The sequence below is a fragment of the Mirounga angustirostris genome, unplaced genomic scaffold (genome assembly GCF_029215605.1).
Source record: "Mirounga angustirostris isolate CCGP_5_RB_7025 unplaced genomic scaffold, mMirAng1.0.hap1 SCAF_10, whole genome shotgun sequence".
NCBI lineage: Eukaryota > Metazoa > Chordata > Mammalia > Carnivora > Phocidae > Mirounga > Mirounga angustirostris.
In genome coordinates this window covers 49838587-49863145 of record NW_026991718.1, presented here as the reverse complement: position 1 = coordinate 49863145, position 24559 = coordinate 49838587, and the positions used below count along the sequence as shown (strand labels likewise).

The window sequence follows — 24559 nt, the reverse complement described above, 5'->3', positions numbered from 1 at the left end:
TAGAAAAAAAATTTTTTTGATCACATTTTTTTGCCTCTGATATGTATGCTCATGGGTAATAAGGTCACCAGGTTAAAAGAGCAATATGACAATTATAAACAGTTAGATTACAGCGGCTACAAACCAGGGCCCATTAGCCCATACTACAGGAAAGTTATCGCTATAAATGGCTTTTCCTGTGTCCTTATCAATGCAGCGCACAAAGTATCTCACCCTCAGCTTTTCTCTATGATCTATGTAGTGTTTATGCCTATCTAACCTCACCAGGCACTGGTGGGTCAGTGCAACTAGGAGGCGGGGAGATACGGCAGCAGAGTGATGAGACAATCTGTGAAGTGTCAGAGATGGACTAGGAGTCACCAAATATTTCAGGGCAAAACTTTCCACATTAAAAAAATATCTCTAAAGAAAATACTCAAACTACGCTCTTATTGCTCAGAAGTACTCAAGATCACCATGGAAGCAAACCAGAAAGCTTCCAGTTCTGTTCTGTGTAAGTTGGCTCCTCAAACAGTACAACTTGCATTTGTCTTAGATAGTGGGGGGAAGGCAGATGAATATTTCTGAGACGGGAAAGAGAATCCATTTAAAATGAAAATAAAACAACATTTACAAAAAGAGTCAAGAGGAATAGGGTCTAAATATCAGAGCCTAAAATATAAGCCACTTAAAGTTCTTAAAAAATAAATGTCAAGTATATAAACATCAAAATTCCTTTCTAATATCATTGTTATCCCAAAGATTTGAAAATGGTACCTACTCATTTCAAATTACTGTCTCAGGAAGGCTTTTCCATTAAAAGTTCGATGTTCTTTTCTTATTTCCCAAAGAAAATGTATATATTTCAAATAAACATGATGGATTTTAAAAAAACAAAACAAAACAGGTATCTTCACAGTCTTCTACAAAGCAGCTTTTCTCTGGACCCATTAAATTATGAACTTTTGAGAGCAGAAAGTGCCCTGGTCATCCTTACCTCTTTCACTATATTAAGAAATACTGGCTTAAATAAAATTTAACATGTTTGGTTTTTGCAGTTCTTCTTAGAACACACCTAAAATATACTAATGTGATCTGTGTAAAAAAAAAAAAAAAAAAAAACACCAAGACACCAAGACAGAAATACAGTATACAGAGTTCTGATGACATGTGAAACAGGAGCCCTCCTCCTTTTTTTTTTTTTAAACAGATTATCTGATGAGCCTGGTGTTCCTTAGAAATATAGCTCCAGAAACAACCTTAAGAAGATCTAGATCATTAAGCTATGCGCCTCTGGCAATGCTGGAATTCTATATCCACAATTTCCAATTTCATGTGACTGGTGAAATAAAGTGATATTTCCCTCTCTCTCTGTAACACCATCTTTGGAAATGTCAAATGAGAATAAGAACTTACAAACTCTAAGCCCCTAGAATTTTGCATATAGGCCTTTCTCATTTGTCTTAATTTCTACCACAGGAGTAGTAAATGACCCTGCTTGTGTTTCCACCCAAACCAATACTTAAATGTTCATTCAAGTGTCTTTGTAAAAAATTGAAAGAATTTAAATAATGGATTGTTACTACAGTTACATAAAATGAATACAAGTCAATAGTGTCAATGTTTAAAATAGAATCAGGATAGGCCTAAAAAAAATAGGCTATAGTAAAGTACAATCAATTTTAATGAAAACTAAAAAACTCTATCAGCGTTCACTGCCAGATCAATGGTCTGTGAAAAACACCAGGAAAACTGCATGAAGCTGATGTCTGAATATCTTTCTTTCATTTGACAATCAACTGTCTTAATACCTAGATGTAGCAGAAATGTTCTACTATTTTTTTAAAACGGAGTCTCATCTTTTTAAGCCAATTAACAATTTAAAAAATCTGACCATCAAAAATACACCCAATCCTGCAGACCTGCTTTAAGTCTATGTTCCAATTCTTGTGTTCAATTTACTTGATTATTAAATGGCAACAGTGCCTTCTGATAAAGGTACAGGATTAAGAACCCTAAAATCTTACCTCTGGTGCCATCAAAAGAACTATTCCATAGCTTGATTCAGAGTGAGGCCAATCTCTACCAAGTGAGATGTTTTTTCTCCTATTTGCCATATGAATAAGTCATTTCTTTAATGTAGTCAAATTTGTGAAGCACTATGAGATTGTTGCACAAAGCGCTATATAAAATCCAAGATAACACTATTATAAATACATATATAAACAACAACCCTTCAACTGTCTCTATTTGAAAGGATCTGGAAGTCTAACCTTAGAATGCCAAAACTAATCGTTTTTCTTTAATTGAAAATTTCAGCAGTGTCTTAGGCCCTTCAAGTATCTATTTCCCAAATGCTTTAATGTAACAGCCAACTGCTGCCAAAGCTCTTTATGTAATTTCATTAAGGAATTCCCTTAACACCTCAGAAAATATGTCACTTAAAACTGCTTATATCCATTCCTTTTTCCACTCTCCAAATCCTTTCCTTGCTATTATCACTAGTCACAGGACCATGGATTTTGCAGTTTCTTCCAGCTGCCGCTGTAGACCATACAAGTAGAAATCCTTAGATTAGAAAGGGAGAAATATGTTCCAGAAAGATTCCTGCCTACTCCACCCCACCCCACCCACCCCTGGCCCCAGCAATGATCATGAAGGATTGTAAAGAGATTGTGCATAAATTCTAGCTCTGCTACTGACTCATCTCTCCAAATTATAGCCAAGTACTTAAAAAGGGTATTATTAAAAGCAAGTAAGAGGTAAAATATCCTTTAACAGAGGACTTTACAAAATTATGTCCAGGGAGATAAATTACTAACTTTAATTCTCATAATTATTTTTAAATCTCTGTCTGAATCCTTCTAAGTAAAAGAATTCAGGGGACAAATCTATTAGAGTTTAGGTGCTGGGGCTAACTTACTCTTAATAGAAAAACAGGTCACCAGCTTGCCATGCATAATGACTGCCCAGGGAATGAAGATTTATGACACAGAAATAAGTTCACTTTGAAATATGCTTTTAAATTTAGATTTTGGCAAGGCTTCCAAACCTAAAAGAAAGACAAGTGGTAGGGTGTCCGTAAGAGGCTTATAAAAGGGGATACTTGACTAGAATTGGGGTAAGCTATTCTGGGGCATAGGTCTGTAGTCAGTAGGCACCTGAAACCTAACTCAGCCTCTAGCTCCTTTTTACACGAGGGATTCTTCCTAGGTCTAATAAAATTCAGGAGTTGAGGAAGCCTCTGAAATTCTAAGCAAAATATCACATGCCTGTACATATGTGCATTTTGTCTGGGGAAAGGGTTCATAGCTTTCATCAAATTCTCAGAGGCCCCTTGCCCAAGAAAACTTAAAAGAAATACTGCACTTGCTAGAGCCTTTGTAATATGAATTCACTGCACAATGACATTCTGCATTCCCTTATATCTCAGGCTGTTTTATAGTCTCCATTAGTAACTGAAAGTGAATTAAATAAAAATGAGGTTCCTACGATTCATGTAATACTGAGAGGTTGCTGCTTACTAAAAAAAATCCACATATTGCTTATAATATGCTATCCCTGGATCCAAGATGTCAGAAATCTTTAAAAAGTATACTTTTTATGACAGTATAACACAAATGCAGACAAGTACATAAATCAAAGGTATACTGGTCAACATTCTTTAATCTAGGATTTTTTTAACTGTTAATGAGCAGATGATGTAAATCACTGGAGAACAAGAAACCACAAGAAGATAAGATTATAAATGAGACCCACAATCTAAGAATATGGCAGTATTTACAGGTTTGCTCCCCCAGGTTCTTAATGACACCCAAGCTCTTTGATATGGGACACCTATACACTCTTTCAGTGATAGAAGGGTGAATGAGCAGCAAATCTGGAGAAGAGTCAGATGTTGCAGTGTGCAGAGGAGCCTGAAATATATACAAATCTTTGTCCAAATTGAGCTGGGTTCAAGGCTTGGAGCCCATTAACATGGCAGACATCACTGGGTTGATAGAGTTTTCAAAACATCTATAAGACAGGGCGCCTGGGTGGCTCAGTTGGTTAAGCGACTGCCTTCGGCTCAGGTCATGATCCTGGAGTCCCTGGATCGAGTCCCGCATCGGGCTCCCTGCTCGGCAGGCAGCCTGCTTCTCCCTCTGACCCTCCCCCCTCTCATGTGCTCTCTCTCTCTCATTCTCTCTGTCTCAAATAAATAAATATCTTAAAAAAAAAAATCTATAAGACAGACTGGTTTCTGTATTCATTAGACAGATAGGCCATCCATCTTTATAACTACTACCACACTATGTACAAAAATCTCCAATTATTATTATTCATCACTTCTCTTCCAGTAAAATTTTTAGTTTGTTATTTTCTCCCTCCTAAAAAATTATCCTTAATGACTGTAAAATGATGTTTTATATCCTACCCCTTACCTGCCTATCTCTTAACTGTATATGAAGATTTAAACAGTATAAGTTATTTAAAACAAATCTATAAAATACACCTACATTTGCCCTGCACACTTCCACTGCATTACTATACCAAGAACCAAGTCTCAATTAACCACTATCTGACCCTTGTTCACTTTCTTCCCTCCCCTCCTCCTGCCAAAGTTTGCCCTTCCTGCCAAAGTTCAGCACTTCCTAGAAAAGTCTCACTGCCTGTTTGATATTGTACTTCACTTTAGTCACCAAAGGAAGAATTTACAGGTGCTTGGCCCCATCTATAAGACCATGACCGAAATCTGACCTCCTGTTACAATACGTGAACTCCTGCCCTACTGATAAGGCTGGCAGATATAAGTAGGATTTTTCAAATAATCCTTTGGGAATTTATAAGCAGCACAGCCATAAAAGGGGGGTGAATGGAAGGTCGGTTTCACTAAAAATAATAAATATTGCCATGTTTATTCAAAGTGTGCCTTGTTATCCTCCAGGCCAAAAGTTCAGATAAACACTATTGTAAATGACAAAATATTAGAACTTTTTGTTACTTCTGTTATGATCCTTCCGTTGGACACCAATAGAACTGTTTTCCCTCGTATAGGTCCCAGCCCTGATATTGTATAACACTGCCTGAGGCTAGAATACTGGATTCATTTGCAGGTCAAAAGGAGGGCAGTTATCTTTCAAAATCAAAAACAAACATTTATTGAGTATTATATACTACTAATACTAAGTGTTAGGTGCTAGGGCTAAAAAAGATGAATAAAACATGGTACCTGCCCTAAAAGAGCTTACAGTCTATTGAGGAAAAAGAATACATATCTAGGATAAGATGATATAATATAGTCAGCACTGATACAACTATGAACTGGGTCCTATAATAGTGCAAAGGGGAAGTGGGTCCACTGAGCTCCACCTGAAACATCAGGAAAATTTGCTGGAGGACACATGTATGAAATAAGTATGAATCCATAAAATAAAAAGAAGTGGGAATACTCATTCAGGCAGAAGGACTAGACCAAGGAAAGAATGGCAGGCAGGAGAAGCATGGTGCGGTCAAAGAACTGGAAGCATTTCAGTATCATTAAAGCAAGGTGGTAAGCAGCAGAAAATATGGCAGACAGGACATGGAAAACCTTCTATACTTCTGTATTTTACTCCATAAGTGAGCAATTAGAGAATTTCAAGCAGATAATATATATGACAGATTTATATGATACACAGATCGCTATCACTACAGTGAGAAGTCAAGTTAGGGATTTATGATATAAGTAGGGAGAACAGTTAAGAAAATGTTTTCAAGGGGCGCCTGGGTGGCTCAGTCATTGAGCACCTGCCTTTGGCTCAGGTCATGGTCCCAGGGTCCTGGGATCAAGCCCCGCATCGGGCTCCCTGCGCAGCGGGAAGCCTGTTTCTCCCTCTCCCACTCTGCCTGCTTGTATTCCCTCTCTCACTGTGTCCCTCTCTGTCAAATAAACAAATAAAAATCTTTAAAAGAAAAAAAATGTTTTCAATAATCCTGATGATCTTGGGTAATCATTTTAGGATAGGGGAGGATGAGAGAAAGTAAAACTGTACTTAGGAGGTCACATCTGCAAGATAGGGAGATCTGGATATGGTACTGAGAAAAAAGAAAAGGTTTGGGTTTCTGCTTGGGGACTTGATAGAATGCTGTTATTACCTGAGATCACAGTACCTCCCAAAACAGTAGATTTTAGGGAAGGGGGACATAATGAGTTCATTTAGAAACATACAGAGTTTGTGCTGCCTGTGGATTATCCAAAAATGTTAATATTAACTACATCAGGAAATTAAAAAAAAATTTTGTTACAAATTTTTAGATTAATCCATTTTTAAATATCTTTTTCATTAATATTATAAAGAGATGCCCTCCACTATACAGTAATACAAATCAGTGATTTGAGAATGGGAAAACAAATACAGAGTAGTAACAAATTATACCCCCCAAAAAAAGTTATGAAAAGAGTCCACTCTAGAAGTCATACATGATCTGGCTCTTCCTTTAGCAAAAGAGATATCTGAGTGCTTTTTTAAAGTCCATCTAGGTCTGGAACAGCAATGTCTAAAAAATAAACATGTATTCCAGAAATAGAGCTGAGCTCTTACCACTAGTTGTACTTTTTCAAAACTAGGAAACATTATGAATGTGTGAATGAGGAAAGAGGTCTGTCTCTGCCACATAAACGATGCCTTATCAAATTATTACAGAACATTTATGAATGCCAAATATTTCAACACTACAGAGTATCAGTGTGTGGAATTTATTTTTTAAACGGGCAGTTTAAGGCCCTCCTTAAACTCAGTTTAGGATGACACAGATTTCATGTATTTACGAACATATACATTTTGAATAATTGATAAACTTTGTATGTTGATGGCAGAGACTAGAACCTCTGCTTACATGTCTATGCTTTACAACATATACTTTAAAAAATACCAATAATGTGTCTAATAATCAGGATCAGAGATACGTAACTCTTGCCAAGTTAACTACACTGATTAATAAATTCCAATGATGTGCCAAAGACGGAGTGAGGCACCATTCAGATATTATCTGTAACTGTACTAAGTAGATCATTATTATCAGAGCTCACATATGAGAAAGCTAAGGTTTAGGTAACTTGCCTCACACCACACAGCTAGTAAGTGTGCAAATTAATTACTTCAGTACTCCTATGAATCACTTGTAGAGTTCTCATTTGAGGAAAATTTGTTACATTTTCTATATCATAAAATCTTAAGGAAGCTCACAAAAACTAGCAGATAAATACTGTGATGAGATAAAGTGCTGGCATATTATAGTCTTCAAAGACTGTAACTTCTCTCCTGGTAGGCTGTAATTTTTTAAAAGCAGAAGTCCTTGCTCTTATTTATACATCCTTGCTCTACAAACCCATTTCACGCAGAACAGAAATTCAGTAAGTGTTTAGTGAATAAGTAAATGAGCGATAAAGTTTGAGTTAGCATACGCTCAAACAAATGTACTGCATTTTTTAGCTATCACGTACTTATTCCTTCAGTTAGTATTTATTGAGTACCTACTATATGCCAAGTACTGTTGCTGACACTGAAGATAAAACACTAAACTAAACAGACTACTGGTTTTCATACTTTTACACTATTTGAGAGGGAAAGTACACTTGATTTTGCAATTATGAGACTTAACAATAAAATACAAAATGATTAAAAATAAAAAAAATAAAAGGAACTGAATTCCAGATTGTTAAAAAAAAAAAGCAGTAATATATCCTCATCAAGTTGGATTTATCTAAAGTATACAAGGATCATTTAATATCACAAAAATCTATCAATGAAACTCACCACATTCATGAACTAAAGGATAAAGACCAAAGGACTGTATCAATATATTTGGAAAACAAATCCAATAAAATTCAATACTCATTTATGTTTTTATAAAAAACGATCAGGAGTCTGGAATAACTAGATAAAGAATATTTACCAAAACTTTATTGTAAACATCAGTTAATGGAGAAACTTTGGATACCTTCCGTTACAGATCAAAAATCAGACAAGGACGCCTACTATTATCTCCCTGAACAACAAAGTAATGATGATCTTGGTCAATACAATAAAACAATATGAAGAACAATGAAATATATGGATAGCAAGAAAATAAACAAGTCAATATCTGCAGATCAACTACACAGAAAATCTATCATAAACCAAAAAACAAACCATAATAAAAGAGTTGAGCAAGGTTGCCAGACTTAAGTTAACTTACAAAAATCAAGAGCATTCCTCAACATCAGCAATTATTAATTAAAAAGGAAAGTTGAAAACAGCAACAAAAACTGTATTTTGCTATTAACCTTAAAAGAATCCCCAAAACTGTTAACATAGAAACAAAGCTTAATAATTTAAAAGTAGACTTTTCCATGAGTAGCATGACTTAGCATTATAAAGTTATTAATTCCTCCCAAAATTTATCTATCAATTCAAATCAAAATTCTAGAAGAAATTTTTTTAATGAACTCAAAGATTCTAAAATATATAGAGAGAACCACTAAAATCTACTCCTGAAACTAAGATTACACTATATCACTCTAGGTTAACTAACTGGAATTTAAATAAAAATTTGAAACAAAATAGAAGAAGATTGAAGAAGTAGAAGAGGAGGAGAAGGAAGTGGAGGAGGAAAAGGAGGAAGAGGAAGAGAAGAAGAAGAAGAAAAGAAAATGATGGTAGAAAATGATTCTGTCACAAGATAAGCCTCAAGGAAGTCACAACTTTAAGGTAGCCCCAATTTATTTTAACTTCTTTGGGGGAAAAGGTACTGAAGCCTTTCCATTAAAAAAAAAAAACTACTATTATAGACAGCTATTTTCATTATGAAATTCATTCTATACTTGAATAAAATAATGTGGCTTTTTAATAAATAAATAAATAAATAAAATAGAGAAAATAAAGGTTCATAAATAGTAAAGGCAATTTAAAAGAGGAGAAATGAGAAGGGACCTGTTTTACCATACATGTAGATGTATCACAAAGCCAAATTCAACTAACTAGAGAATTGAGAAACAGATTCTCATATATGGATATTTCAAATTGAGAAACAGATTCTCATATAAGGATATTTAGTATATGCCCAAGGTACTATCAGGAATCAGTGGGCCATATACAGATTATGTAGTAGATGGGACTGGTAAAACTGAATTCATCATATAAAAAAAAATTCAGTTGGATTCCCAATTCATACTATATACTACAGTGAATCCAAGATGGATCAATATCAAGATGTGATGGGAAACATGTTAAAGGTAGCATAAAGGGAATGCCCTATGACCTTGAATAGAAAGAGAAGTTTTTTTAAAAAAAAAAAAAAACAATACTTAAAAAGTACAAACTCTAGGAGCGCCTGGGTGGCTCAGTTGTTAAGCGTCTGCCTTCGGCTCAGGTCATGACCCCAGGGTCCTAGGATCAAGCCCCGCATCGGGCTCCCTGCTCTGTGGGAAGCCTGCTTCTCCCTCTCCCACTCCCCCTGCTTGTGTTGCCTCTCTCACTGTGTCTCTCTCTGTCAAATAAATAAAAATATTAAAAAAAAAAATTATCTTAAAAATATCCATATGCTTGGAAATTATGAGATGCATTTCTAAATAATCCATGAATCAAAGAAGAATTTGTAATGGAAATTAGAAAATGTTTGAACAAACATACTATATTCAAAACTTGTGAGAGTAGCTAAAGCAGTGTAAGAGGGACACAACTTTAAAAACACATGTACAATTGACCCCTGAACAATATGGGTTTGAACTGCACCAGTCACTTAAATAGGGATTTTTTTCAACAAATACAGTACAGTAGTATAAATGTCTTTTCTTACGATTTTCTTAATATTTTCTTTTCTCTAGCTTACTTTATTATAAGAATGTAGTATATAATATATAAAACATGCAAAATATATTAATCTACTATTATCAGTAAGGCTTCTGGTCAACAGTAAGCTATTAGTTTAAGTTTGGGGGGATTCAAAAGTTATATGGGGAGCACCTGGGTGGCTCAGTAGTTAAGCATCTGCTTTGGCTTAGGTCATGATCCCAGGGCCTCGGGCTCCCTGCTCAGCGGGAAGCCTGCTTCTCCCTCTCCCACTCCCCCTGCTTGTGTTCCCTCTCTCACTGTGTCTCTCTCTGTCATATAAATAAATAAAATCTTTAAAAAAAAAAAAGCAAACTCTAAGGTTAAAATTGATGGATTTGATTACATTAAAATCAAGGATTTCTGTTTGTGAAAGATAATACATACATAGTTTAAAGTCTGGGGGCAAACTGGGAAAAAAGACATTGGCAACATCCTAAACTGTCAATATCTACAATATATAAGGAATTTCTGAGATTTCTCTTTCTAGCAAAGAGAAAAAAACAAAATTTGGCTTAAGAAAGCCAATACAAAATTGAACGAAGTTAAAAAGAGGCATTTCAGAGAAGAAAAATCTTAAATGATTAGTGAGTCTATAAAGAGAAGCACAATGTTATCAGTAATCAAAGAAATGCAAATTAAAACAAAGAGATATCCTTCAATATCTATCAGGTTAGCAAAAATTAGTTAAAATAAATATTATACATATACCTTGGACTTATATGAAATAATGATAATAATGTGTCACAAACTAAGATGTATATGATTTATTTAATTCTCTGCACATGAGATTGAAAAAAAAATTATCTACTTATTTTAGCTGCCTTGAGACAACTCAATCTATACCTTGCTCCATCTTCATATGATAAGGAATGATAGATGGAGAGAAGGAGTGGAGAGAGGGAGAAGAAAGGAAGACGGGAAGTGGAAATCAGAGAGCAAGGAGAAGTAGGAGGAGGAAGGAGAGGAGGGGAGAAAAAATCACCAAGTCTTTTCTCAGACTAATGGGAATCACCTCAAAGTACCCTGGCCATGAAGCTCACAGACCAGTGTCCCAGCCTGTCTGGAGTAAAGACTACATGACACTGTATGAAACATATGAAGAAAGAAAATGGATAGAAGACTGCCCAAAAGACTCACTCAATCATATTATAAAATAACCTGAGAGAAACTTCACAGAACTTTGCTATTAAGAAATACCAATAATGGACTTCTCTCATCAATCTGTCTTTGATGATACTTTTTAATTTTTTCGTTGCCTTTGTGTGTATTATGTGTCTGCATGTAGGTGTACTACCAAGATGGAGAAAGGGCTATTTCTTATAATACCATTAACACCCATAACAACTTCCCCCCAGAGAGATTCCTCCTTGCATATGTTTTATATGACAAAAGAAGTAAGTGTCATCAGGAATAAAAAAATAAAGTTTTTATAAATATTATTTTAATATATAAACATAGGCTATTTTTATGTATATAACTACATCATTAAATTAAGAACAGAAATCTGTGTATGTGACTATTTCTAGGTATAATCTTATCATTTTTGGTGACTGACAGAAATTAATGTTATTCACTTATATCATTACATCATTACATGGCAAACAAAAGATTCAAGAAGAAAAGGATAATTTTTTATAATTAATACTCCTTAAATAATAGTTTCTTTTTTCTTACTCTTAATAAGAGTAAACAGAAAAACTATAAAAAATGAGAAAGAAGAGTTTTTAACTCAATATACATCTTTATTAGTCAGAGCCAGATAAAGACTCACCAGGACAGAATATATGTGTAGACATCGATAAACAGGAGAGAAATCCACCAAATCTTGGGCTCCGGGTACCTGCAAAACAAACAAGATTGTCACAAAATATTCAAACAAAGCTATGAAGAACTTTGAACTGCATTCATTTTTACTATTCAAGTGTAAAAACTAAAAGCCAGTTCTAGTTTCTAGGAGAAAAACACAGAACAAACAAACAAACAAACCACACTCCCAGAAACCTAGTTTTGGTATTTTAGACATGGGATTAATAAACTGTGAAGATATCAGCAAGGCTGGGACACAGAACAGAAGGATAAATAACAGAAAAGAGTAACAGGTGTCACGGGCCCTGCATCTGCTTTTAGAGATATATTTTAGGCTTCAAAAAGGAAGCCTCCAAAAAGGAAGAGAAGAAGGTGGGAATGTGATTTTGACCATGTGACCACATCTTCTTAGATTCATGGTGGTCTATATAAAAGACTAAGTTGCAGTGGTCAAAACCAAAACTTGCCACACAGGAGGAATTAAATGACCTGCCAGCCACATTCTGAAGGGCATAAGAATTAGTATTTACATCAACATGCAATCAAAATACAGAAATATGCTAGAAAGAGAGGGGGATCATGTAAAAAGTAAGAAAATAAATGGAAAAGCCAAACCTAGAAGTAATGCCAGAAAATTATAATATGAACAAGGTAGACAGATTAAATCTAGACATCAACAGACAAAGTAAAACAAACAACATTAGGTAAGAACTGGAGATAGCCACAGTGCTAAAACTGTTTGGTTATGTGGCCTGACAATGAGTAACTCACAATTTACTTTTGCCTCAATTTCTTCAACTGAGAAAGGAAACTATTCCCTACACTGTTGGCCTATAGGAATTAAACAAGAATACAAGGACACAAAGTAAATATTGAACAAAACAAAATAAAGCAAAAAAGAAAAGACAAAATTGCTTAAGAAATAATCAAAATAAAAGACCTAGCTGCAGTTTTTACTGTAACACTTATATTCATCAGAATATAAGCAGCAGGGCGCGTCTAATTTGGGTTGAGCTGACTCATGATGACAAGGTCGGTTTTCCTTATTCCATCAAGGATGGCTCATTTCTTTTTCGGGGGTATAGGTTTCTTCACCAAGATGTTTTTCCTAGTGAAATCTACTCATTCTACAACTCAGCAGCACAATTCCTGTCCCTCCAAAATCACCACCTCTCTACATTTACTGGTTCAAATTCATTGACTATTCTGTTCATTTGCTATATACCCATGATAGCACACACTGAATCTCTATGTTTAAGAAACTCCCAGTGCTAGATACTCTGTAAGCACTCAAAAACAAAAAGAAAAGAAAAATAAAAAAAATAAAAACCTCTTATGAATCCAAAGCTTGATAGTAAGATGCTCAAGATTCTACACCATGAACCAAGCATAGATTTATTTAAAAAAAAAAAAAAAAAGGCCATTAGAAAAGTTAGTGAGCGTTACAAAATCACTGAGAAAAACATTTTATGGACAGATAAATACCACATAATTTAAAAAAAAAAGATTAAAAAGCACATAAAAACTGTAACCTTGAGAGTACAAAAGGACACCTATTTTCATCTTAATAACACAAAAAGAGACAATAGGTCATCATTTTAGACACTCTTATGTGAAATGACCACAACATTAAAGCATCTTTACAGTCTCCCCTGTTGGATTACAAAGTAAAGATGTGAAGGAAATTTACTTTAGCTTGCCAGAAAAACAGGGCCTACTAGTGAAAACTTCAACTAAGCAAAACACAAGTTCAAAAGATGAAAAATAGAAAAATTCATAAAATTATATTGATAGTATTTCAACTACATAAAAATTACACATACATATGAAAAAAGATAAGAAACATAAAAAAAGTTTTGATCTATACAGGAAATGAAACTTGTTTCTTTTATTTAGAATTTAATGACTATGAAGTTATTTATAACAAATATACATTTATACAAAGTTTAAGGAAATTTAAATAAATTCAATCACAACTTTGTTCCTATGATCTTCTTTATGCAGTTTATTTATTTTGCTTTGCTTTGACTCAGACCAATAATTTCATTCAAAAGGAAACTGCTCGTAAGCCATTCTCAGACAGAGCCGTGGCACCTTCACATGTCAAACCCATCCTTACAGAATGAACATCCACATTAGGGGACAGTTTCCCTAAAAATCTGTGATGAATAAGCTAGTGGTAGCCCTTACTAATGGGCTACAAAGAGTGGTTTATCTGGACCAACTAAAAAATAGATATATTTAGAGAGGACAGAAAGGTTTCCCTGTCATTTCCAACAAATATTTACAACCAAACCTATTCTCTGCGAGGCTGTCTTGATCCTCATCCTCAGCTTCAAACTGTTTAAAATGCCCTGACCTGAAGTATTGGCTTTGCTATTTCTCAGCCTCTGCAACCATAATCCAGTTAAGTCCCCCTAAGCAAAGGACCGCCTGCTTTGAAAGGAGTCCACAGAAATCTAGACAAGAAAAGAAGGAGCAAAATGGGGTTTCAGTTCACAAACTTTACCTCCACCCCTAAAATAGCCTACTATTTAGAAATCATTTTTCCTCCATGCTCCCTTCTGCGAGGAACACTAGGAGCACTGCAAGGAACCAAGAAGAGTGCTGTGAGGAGAAAGGTATGTAAAGCATGCACTGATTCATGTTGCTTTGAGCTAGATGTGTTTTCTCTGCCTCCACTAATGAAAAAGAATCACATCGACCGAAAGGCAAAAGGAGAGCAACATACACTGTACGTGAAGGAATGCCACACGTTTGGAAGGATAAGAAATGAACTTTCAAAAACGTAAATAGATGGGAGTGGGAAAGAGAACAAAAGTCAGTTTCTCCTGACTCATACAAATAGGTCTGTTTTAAGGTCCACATTTTGCTCCCCATTTAAAATGCAAAACCTCTGTCAAGGTTGTCTTCATTCTTCTTCCCCTCCTGTTTGCCCTGCTCTCCCCTCAAGTGCAAAGAATGATTCAAGCAGGTTTAGGTTTCAGCTGGCGCAGAGGGAGGGGTCCAAGGACACTTTCTTAAGCTAACAATGACAGTCTCTAATGGTTTCTGTCTCCTAACAAAAGCCAGGACTCCGTCTTTATCAGCTTCATCTAATTTTTCCTTTCCAAAGTAAATAACACAGCCCTTGCATTTTACACATGTCCAAGTTTGACAAATCATTATCGACTGGGACTATAACTGATAAGAGATAACTTTGTGGTAGGACGTTGTCATTTCCTCTCATAAGGGCTTTCTTTCTGAGATACAGAAACATGATTAAAATAGTTAAACATTTCCTCTGCCTGGCAGTCAGGAACTCAAGACATTAAGATACTGGAGTCTGTATTTTTCTAGTTCAAATAGATCTATGGAGATACCACCAGCAGCCACAAACAGTATACTCAAGATTATCCTGCTTTTTTAACTAGTTGTTTTCCTTATGAATTCACATGAAATAATTTCATCACCAAGGACAGCAGCTGCCTAATTCCCTATATAGTTTCTGAATGGAGAGCATTAGTGCTTTCTGTCAACTCAAACCTCTTTATTATCAGGAAGGAGCAAATTATACGTAAGATTTTAGATTCTGTAACTAAGAAATCTGTGCCACAGAGCATGTTATAATATTATATGTTAAGATTTAAAATAACATAAATAATAAGCTATTAAAAGAATTTAGGAGTGGCTGGACTACAACAGTCAGAGGTAGATATGATGAAGGCAATGCTTATTCTACAATTACACATTCACATACCAATTACAGATCGTGCATCACTAGATGCCAATATAATGGCTAGTCTGTCCGTTTCGATGTGCTTCTTACATTTGTAGGATACATATCAATAGCTTCCATCAAAGCTGTAGTTTTTGTTACTTATTGTCTGTAGATTTTGTTAAATAGCATTATATCCTATCAATGCGTCAGCTATCATATTATGCCACTATGCAGGTGACAAAAAAAGAGTCTGAGGACAAAGGAAGCTATAAAATAAGAAAAGTAAATTTATAAACAGGATCAATGAAAGGCACCCTGAAAAAATAGTCTTATGAGCCTCTGCAGGCAATATATATTAGAGAAGATGTAAAGATTCAGAGTAGAAATGGAAATATTAGATGGTCAGGAAGAAAAGAAGCATAAACATTTCTTTTTTTTTTTTTTTTTAAGGATTTTATTTATTTGAGAGAACAAGCGGAGGGGAGAGGCAGAGGGTGAGGGAGAAGCAGAAGCAGGCTCCCCGCTGAGTGGGGAGCCGAACGCAGGGCTTGACCCCAGGAATCAGGGATCAATCAGAGCCGAAGGTAGATGCCCAACCAACTGAGCCACCCAGGCGCCCCAAACATTTCTGATTATAAAAATTCTTGTGAAACATTAGGATCTTCTTGAAATGTTTTTCTTCTTTTCTAATATATCTTAGATCAAGTCAAAGAAAGTCTCTGAAAATGGTTAATGGGTAAGTTCCTCTCATAAAGAATAAGGAAAATGATTTTACATATTAAAGAAAAAAGGAGATTTTGGTTTTATTTTTTTTTTAAAGGTTCTATCTATTTGACAGAGAGAAAGACAGTCAGAGAGGGAACACAAGCAGGGGGAGTGGGAGAGGGAGAAGCAGGCTTCCCGCAGAGCAGGGAGCCCGATGCGGGGCTCGATCTCAGGACCCTGGGATCATGACCTGAGCCAAAGGCAGACGCTTAATGACTGAGCCACCCAGGAGCCCCAGGAGATTTTGGTTTTAAAATAAATAATGACATTCAAGCTTTAACAGATATATCTATTTAACATTTTTATAACACCTTCCTCCCCCCCCCAACAAAGGAGGTGAAAGTTAGTAGCTATTTCTACTATCTTAATTAAGACTCACTAATGAAGGGAGGCAGGAAAAAAAAGTATCTGCAGGTAACAACCAGATAGATCTACCTGCTTTACTAGTAGGTAAGCATATCATTAGGAAAAGAAAATAGAGTACAAGAAAAGACTGCTTGCCTCCTTCCACTCAAGAATATTTACCTATCCTGCTGATAAAGACAGTACATGAAAGAAAGAAATGCATTAGTGTGCTCTAGTCTTGTTGTTCACAGCTGTCCCAGGAGACACACACACACACACACACACACACAAACACAGGCCACTTATTTTTCTCTTATGAAACCTTTCAAACTAGGTGGATCATCCAAAAAGAGTATGATAAAAATTTGCAAGGAATTTAGATATGTTTCTCACTAATCATTTGAGTCATTTCTTGAAAATACTTTTGATTACCACTTTACACAAAACAGTTCCTTGGTATTAGTAAATGAACGCAGGGACTTGGTGTCCATTTCTGAGCATTAGTTGGATCTCAAGTCATTAAAATGTACCAGGCATCTTTCTGAAGAGAGAAAACAACAAATGATTAGCTGAAAGAGCATTACCTTTGCACTCAAAGATCAATTTTGACTGCCCATATTATGTCTGGAAGCCAGGAAATACCTGGCAAACATTTTTCACCAGTGTGTTTTTCTGTACTACTTTGCTTCCAAACTTCAGAGAAAAGAAAGGTAGAATTCATTTGGACATAATCTTCCACAGAGCTGGACTAAACACCATGGATGCATCAACAAACTAGAAGGCCTAGGATTCTAAGTGACTAGAATTAGCAAAAGTACGAGAGAATTTTCTAAACCTCTGAACATGTAAGAATACCCTGAACAGAGCCCTATCCTAAAAACTGCAGGATTTGACTGTAGAGCTTCTCACAAGTTACTAAGATTCTTCCTGAGAAATCCCTAGACAAATTACCACTTAATTTACTCAAGTGTTTGCACTAAACAGAAGAAAATCAGGAAAAATCACCATTCTTCCTTTACCAAAACACTGCAAAAAACCTTGTGGCCAAAATCAAAAGATACTCCCTCAAGAATTCTCTGCTTCAAGCTGAACACAGGGGCAGTAAAAATTCAAATCCTAGTAATATATACAGTTGCTAAGCACCCTGCCAGTACTTGGTATGGTCAGTATTGTTTTAAGCTAATTCTAATAGCTGTGTAGCCGAAACTGTATTTTAATAAGAAAATATTGGAAATTGTTAAATACCCACATGTAGGAGACTCGCTCAATAAACTGTGCTACATTCAAATAATGGAGTACTATTTAACAATAAAAATAGAACGAGAAAGATTTCTATGAACTAATATGGAGCCATTTTCAGGATATATTTTCAAGTGGAAAAACAAGGTACAAAAATACCTTATATTGTATGTTATTATATTATTAATAGTCATGTTGTGTAAGGTATGAGGAAGGGTACTTGTATACACACACACACACACATTCATGATACTGATTACTTACGAAGAGTGGGTAGGAGCAGGGTGGAAGGGATAAAGAGGATAATGGGATATCACTGAATATATCTTCTTATATAATTTTGGTTTTTGAAACATGTTTATATTTTACATGCTCAAAAAATTAAATTAATAAGGTTGGGGAACTCTAAAAAATATACAAAAGAAACAAATGAACCCAATTATATATCAACTTGGTAACAATCACACAGAAGAAAAAGTAGCAAAAACTTTTGAACAAAATACTCTGAACTTTAGCCCCAGTGGGATATATTCTAGGATAAAAAGAATTGCAAAGAAATCTAGGATAAAAAGAATTGCAAAGAAATGTTGAACCTCGTAAGCTTATTGCTTTTAGTGACATTTACATAGCAATTCTGAAACTATTTTGTGTTATATGAGTAGGCAAATTATTAAATATATTAATTCTCTGGGAACCAGAATTCTCAGAGGTACAAATATGGAATAGAAGAAGACCTATGATATTCGGGTGAAATTTAGAAGCATCAGCTTTACCTCAAGATTTCTAAAACTCTCCATGTGTTAGTGCAGTGTGTGTATTTCTTAGCTCTGTCCACAGAAGGAGTATACCTAATGCCCACATCTCAGTTTCTATATACAATTCTCCAATAAAAGGGACAAGAGCTCTTTGATGAAATATCTCATTCCAGGGCTAGAGCTGAACTTGGAGTGAACCAAGAACATCCTGTGCCAGAAAAAAAAAGGAAGTGCTCAAAAATTGATGGAAACGTGTCAAAGGATAATGAATAAGACTCCCACTGGCCAAATCTGGAACAATTAGAGAATCAAAATGAAAGACAAGAACGGAATGTAACTCATTGTATATAAAATAAAAATTCATGTACCAATACTAACACTAAAAATAAAAGGAAAGGGACAAAAGGAAAGTTCTTTATAGAAGAATGCCAACTAATCAATGTGAAAGAAATGATAAAAATAGAAAAGTCACTGTTTTATAATCGACATAGTAATACATGATTCAGGAACAAATCATCAATGAATTCTAAATCACCAAATCAGAAAAACTGCTAGGGAACAAGACAGTCAGTCTCAAGATCTAAAAGTACCACACCACAGATCACTTATTAATTTAAAAAGGAGAAGGGTACCTTTACAGGGCAGAGTAGACACCACCTTAACCAACTGTGTGCTTCCTGATATGATGCACTAAAATGGACATAATATTACTTTTATAATAATCAAAAATTATTAACCTGAACCTAATCATGAGGATTACCAGATGTACCTAAATAGAGGGATATTAAAGGAAAATAAACAAACATAAAAATTAAATGCAATGCATGATACTTGTCTTGATGTGGCTACAGGAAAAAGTGAAAAAAATCAAAAACATTACTGGGACAACTGGGGAAATTTGTACATGGGTTATACGTTAAGTGGTAGTATTATATCAATGTTAAAATTTCTGAGTGTGATCACTGCATTGTAGTTATGTAGAAGAATGTCAGTCTTGGCAAACCATAGATTATTGTATTGAGATTTCAAATATGATAAATGAAGTATGCAACTTTCTTTCAATTGGCTCAGCTTGGTAGGGAGAAGAAGAGGACTGATGAAATCAATTCTCTCAAAATTAAATTTTTAAGATTGAAGGTGCCAAATTTTAATAAGTGGACTATTTAAGTGAAGATACACAGATGTTCATTTTAACACTCTTGTAACTTTTCTGATGATCTAAAATTCTTCAAAAAAAAAAATTCTTACAAAGAAGGTATTACTCTAGAGGTGGGGTTTGGGCAAGATAGGCGAAAGGGGTCAAAAGTTACAAATTTCCAATCATAAAATTAAGAAGTCATAGAGATGTAGTGTACAGCATGGTAACTATAGTTAGTAATACTGCATTGTATATTTTAAAGTTTCTAAGAAGATCTAAAAGTTCTCCTCACAAGAAAACAAAATCCTGTAACTATGTATTGATGGATGTTAACCAGACTATTATGGTGATCATTTTGCAATATATACAAATATTGAATCATTATGCTGTACCCCTGAAATTAATATAATGTTATATATCAATTATACCTCAATTTAAAATAAAGAATGGATGGATGGATGGATGGATGGATGGATGGATGGATGGATGGATGGATGAGTGATGGGTATTCAGAAGAGGTCACATTGAGCTAGTCCTCAGGGAAAAGTAGAATTCAGTATTTTAGACAAGGATGAGAGAAAAAGGAGTATATTCCCTAATTAGTTATTAGCAACTTAGTACAGAGTGAAGGGGGTGGTTGAAATAAGAAATTTGTAAAAAAGGAGAAATTCTAGAAGACCTGAAAAGTCAGGTAGATGTTTATAATTGAAGTAAATAATTTCAAAATGACAAGAACTTTATACTATCAGTACAACGAAAAAATTTTAAAGATATTAAATCAATGTGAGGCATAATATAGCCTTGTCACCAGACAGACCTAGAAGATAAAAGAATTAAGAAAACCAGCGGGGCGCCTGAGTGGCTCAGTTGTTAAGCATCTGCCTTTGGCTCAGGTCATGATCCCAGGGTCCTGGGATCAAGCCCCGCGCATCAGGCTCCCTGCTCAGCAGGAAGCCTGCTTCTCCCCCTCCCCCTGCTTATGTTCCCTTTCTCACTGTCTGTCTCTGTCAAATAAATAAATAAAATCTAAAAAAAAAAAATCTGAGATGCAATAATAGTTTTTGGGACGCCTGGGTGGCTCAGTCGGTTAAGCGTCTGCCTTTGGCTCAGGTCATGATGCCAGGATCCTGGGATCAAGTCCCACATCGGTCTCCTTGCCGCTCCCCCTGCTTGTGCGCTCTCTCTCTCTCTCTCTCGCTCTGACAAATAAATAAAATCTTAAAAAAAAAAAAGAACTAAGAAAACCAAAAGAGAATGTCTAAAGTATGCCATAGTTTTCATTCAACTTTCTAAATTGCTTTTATTGCTTATAAGTATGGGTATTTACTCTTCATTTGACTATATATTTTTTTTTTACTTTTTTTTTTTTTTAAAGATTTCATCTATTCATTTGACAGAGAGAGAGACACAGTGAAAGAGGGAACACAAGCAGGGGGAGTGGGAGAGGGAGAAGCAGGCTTCCCACAGAGCAGGGAGCCCGACGCGGGGCTCGATCCCAGGACCCCGGGACCATGACCTGAGCCGAAGGCAGACGCTTAACAACTGAGCCACCCAGGCGCCCCGACTATATATATTCTTAATAGACCAGTTTTCATTAAGAACTGAAGAAAAGGGTGTCTGGATGGCTTGGTCAGTTAAGCACCCGACTCTTGATCTCAGCTCAGATCTTGATCTCAGGGTCATGAGTTCAAGCCCCACACTGGGCTCCACATACATACACACATACATACATACATAACTAAACAAAATGTACTCTGTTGGGGCGCCTGGGTGGCCCAGTTAGTTGAGTGTCCGACTCTTGGTTTCAGCTCAGGCCGAGATCTCAGGGTCATGAGGTTGAGCACCACACAGGGCTTCACACTCAGCATGGAGCCTGCCTGGGTTTCTCTCTCCCTCTCCCTCTGCCCTTCCTCCCCTGCACACACACTCTCTCCCTCTCTCAAATAAATAAAACTTAAAAAAAAAAAAAAAAAGAACTGAAGTGAAAAACCACTGTGGGTACTGGGAATAAGTGAATCGGGCCACCTTTTCAAATTGTATTCTCTTAACAGACACACTTTGTATGTGAAATAACTAGAACTGTTACTCATTTTTACAAAGAACTCTGTTCTTATCATTTTTTTTCCAAACATGTGGCCCTGTCAGTCTATCTTCCAGTTCACCATTTTTAAATACAGATCCAGTATAAGTAATAATATATTTCTCTCAATAGCTCAAAGGTGATAATACATGGCAATATCCAATGTGCAGACACAACAGAGATTGTAGCTTAGTGAAAAAAAACATACCCTGGTGGCAACCTTGCTGCTCGAGGTGATTCTATTCCTACCATACTTAGGAAGAGCCTAAGTTGGAAATACAGATTTTTATGTGAATTCAACTACTTAAAAGTCGGCGAATAATTGAAAAACTTTTAAGCGCTATGCAAGCCAACAGCCATTTTGCAAGCTATTTCTGGCCCATGGGCTGCCAATATGCAACCTCTGGTTTTAACTCTAAAGTACTAATAGCATCTTTTATTTCCCTTCAACTTACTGAGAAAAAAACCCTCATTTTGTTACCTTGCTGTCATTTGAAAGTGTTGCAATAAGCAATTTGAAATTTGGGTCAAACATCACAATAACCACAATTTTTCACAAGCAATTTAGTTTTAATTAATTATTGTCACTATTTTATAGGTGAGGAAAGAGAGGCTCAGAGAAGTTACATGACTTGCTCCAATAACACAAAGCTGACAGAACTTGTACTTTCTAAATACAAATCTTGTGTTCTTTCCAATCACCCGGTGTTATGGACCGAGTTGGGTCTCCCCCAAAGTTCGTATGTTGAAGCCCTAACCCCCAGTGTGACTGTATTTGGAAATATGGCCTTTCAGGAGGTAATTAAGGTTAAATGAAGTCACAAAGGTAGAGCTCTGTGAAAATAGGATTGGTGTCCTTATAAAAAAAAGGAACACACACCAGAGGCATATGATCACAGAGAAAAGGCTGTGTGAGGACACAGCAAGAAGACACCTAAGGAGGAAATCAACCCTGATGGCACCTTGATCTTGGTACTTCCAGCCTCCAGACTGTGAGAAAATAAATTTCTGTTGCTTAAGCCAGGCAACCCATGGTATTTTGTTATGGCATCCCTCGCAAACAAATAATCTGATCTCAAAATTAGTACAGTACCACAATCATAAAGACATCTCAGAAGGCATTATATATTATATGATACTTGTATTTAAATTAGCAATTCCATCCCGTTAACTCTGTATTTCAAAAAGGACACCAAAATCTTGAGAGCTAAACCTGACATGGATCATTTGGTCAACATTTATTTGACCCACACTATATAAAGAGTTGTATGGATAAAACAGTGACTACTGCCCTTTCACAGTATAAACAATTAAAAGAGATACAAACTAGAATAAGAGATGTGCCAGAAATATGGCACCAAGGAAGTGTTCTAAGAATGTAGAAGCTTTGAAATAATCTAGAAACAAAAAAAGAAATCATAGGCCCTGCTTCTTTAAACTATTTCTTACCCAACACTGCTTTTTTTTAAGCAGACTATTTGTTTACAGTAGATAATGTTCCATGAGTCCATGCAAATATGTTATCAAAAACTATATCAACTTATGTATCACCTTTATTCCCCAAAGAAGGACATAGTCATAATGCCATAATTGTATATACTAATAGTATTGTGTGTACCAAGCACTGTGATGAGAGCATTATATATACTATTTCAGTCAATCTTTACAACTTTGCCCTCAGAAGGCATTACTGTCCCCCTTCTCACAAATAACATATCACCTAAAGTGTCCTTTGTATTTATCTTCAAATATCTCAAAAATTATACACCTGGGGCACCTGGGTGGCTCAGCTGGTTAAGTGACCAACTCATGATTTCGGCTCAGGTCATGATCTCAGGGTCGTGAGATCAAGCCCCGTGTTGGGCTCCGTGCTCAGCGGGGAATCTGCTTGAGATCCTCTCTTTCCCTCTGCCCCTCCCCGGCTCAAACTCTCATGCATGAGCTGTCTCTCTAAAATAAATAAATAAATCTTTAAAGGAAAAAGATAGTCCTAATGAATCTAACACAAGTACATTCTCAATCTAAAAAGTTCACCACTTCTGAAACAAAATTGTAAAGTCCTATCTAGATATTTAGAGAAGAGCAATAACATCCACATATTCCTCAGGATGATATAGAGATTGAGTAAACTCCCCAAATCATACATATTTCCTTTGAAAATCAATTGAATTAAGTTGTTAGTCAAAAATGATCAAATGTCAGCAGTTTATATAGTTCAACTTTAACATATGACCAGCAAAAACAAAACACCTTACTTTAATTAAGGTGACTCTTTTATTAGCTTAGACAAAAGTCAAGTACAAATAGAGAGAGAATTTTACAGAGGAATATTTTTCCTACAACACTTCTCAGCAATCGAGAGACTGACTCTGTCAGTTGGTTCTCCATGTGAGCTGGTTTTTTCATCCAAGATGACTTCATCTTCAGTTCCCAGCCTATTTAGTTTTTCAATGTCTGACACAAACTTTTATTTCAGTCCAACAATATATGAAATACCTGCTTACTATGTTCTAAGCCATTTTCTAGGTGTTTGGGTTTTCTTACCCATCTCATTCTGTGGTCTCCCATTAAGTACCATCACGCTGAAGACATAGTTAATAGCCTACAAATGTCACTAGACTCAAAGAATGTACTAAGTATCACTTTCATTAAAAGTACAGGAAAAAGAAAAAGTCCTCACTTCAGTGAATAAGAAAATATCTAAACTTAAGTATATTAAATCAGAATCATAAAATTTCATAAAAAATAATGCTGGCACTCTATTATAAGCAACAGATTTTAGAAAGCAAAAAAAATGTAACTTTCTCTTCAAGTACTGCATTCGTTGTTGGAAAATTTTAAGTCATATTAATGAAAAATCAGTAAGAGACCCAAACAGTCAAGGTTTTGTTTTCTTTATTTGCTAAAAATGCTTCCTTG

General features: G+C 35.6%; 1 protein-coding gene across 4 annotated transcripts in view; it reads right to left on the bottom strand.

The window, feature by feature from the left end:
• Positions 1-24559, bottom strand: part of EXOC6B (exocyst complex component 6B) — a 606547-nt gene that overhangs the window by 344147 nt on the left and 237841 nt on the right. For all 4 annotated transcript variants that reach the window (XR_010405595.1, XM_064572330.1, XM_064572331.1 and 1 more), the window contains one exon: positions 11584-11652. Coding sequence is in view for 3 of the 4 variants with exons in the window: in XM_064572330.1 (XP_064428400.1) it covers positions 11584-11652 (69 nt within the window). In the remaining variant the exon portion in view is untranslated. The remainder of the gene's footprint in view (positions 1-11583; positions 11653-24559) is intronic.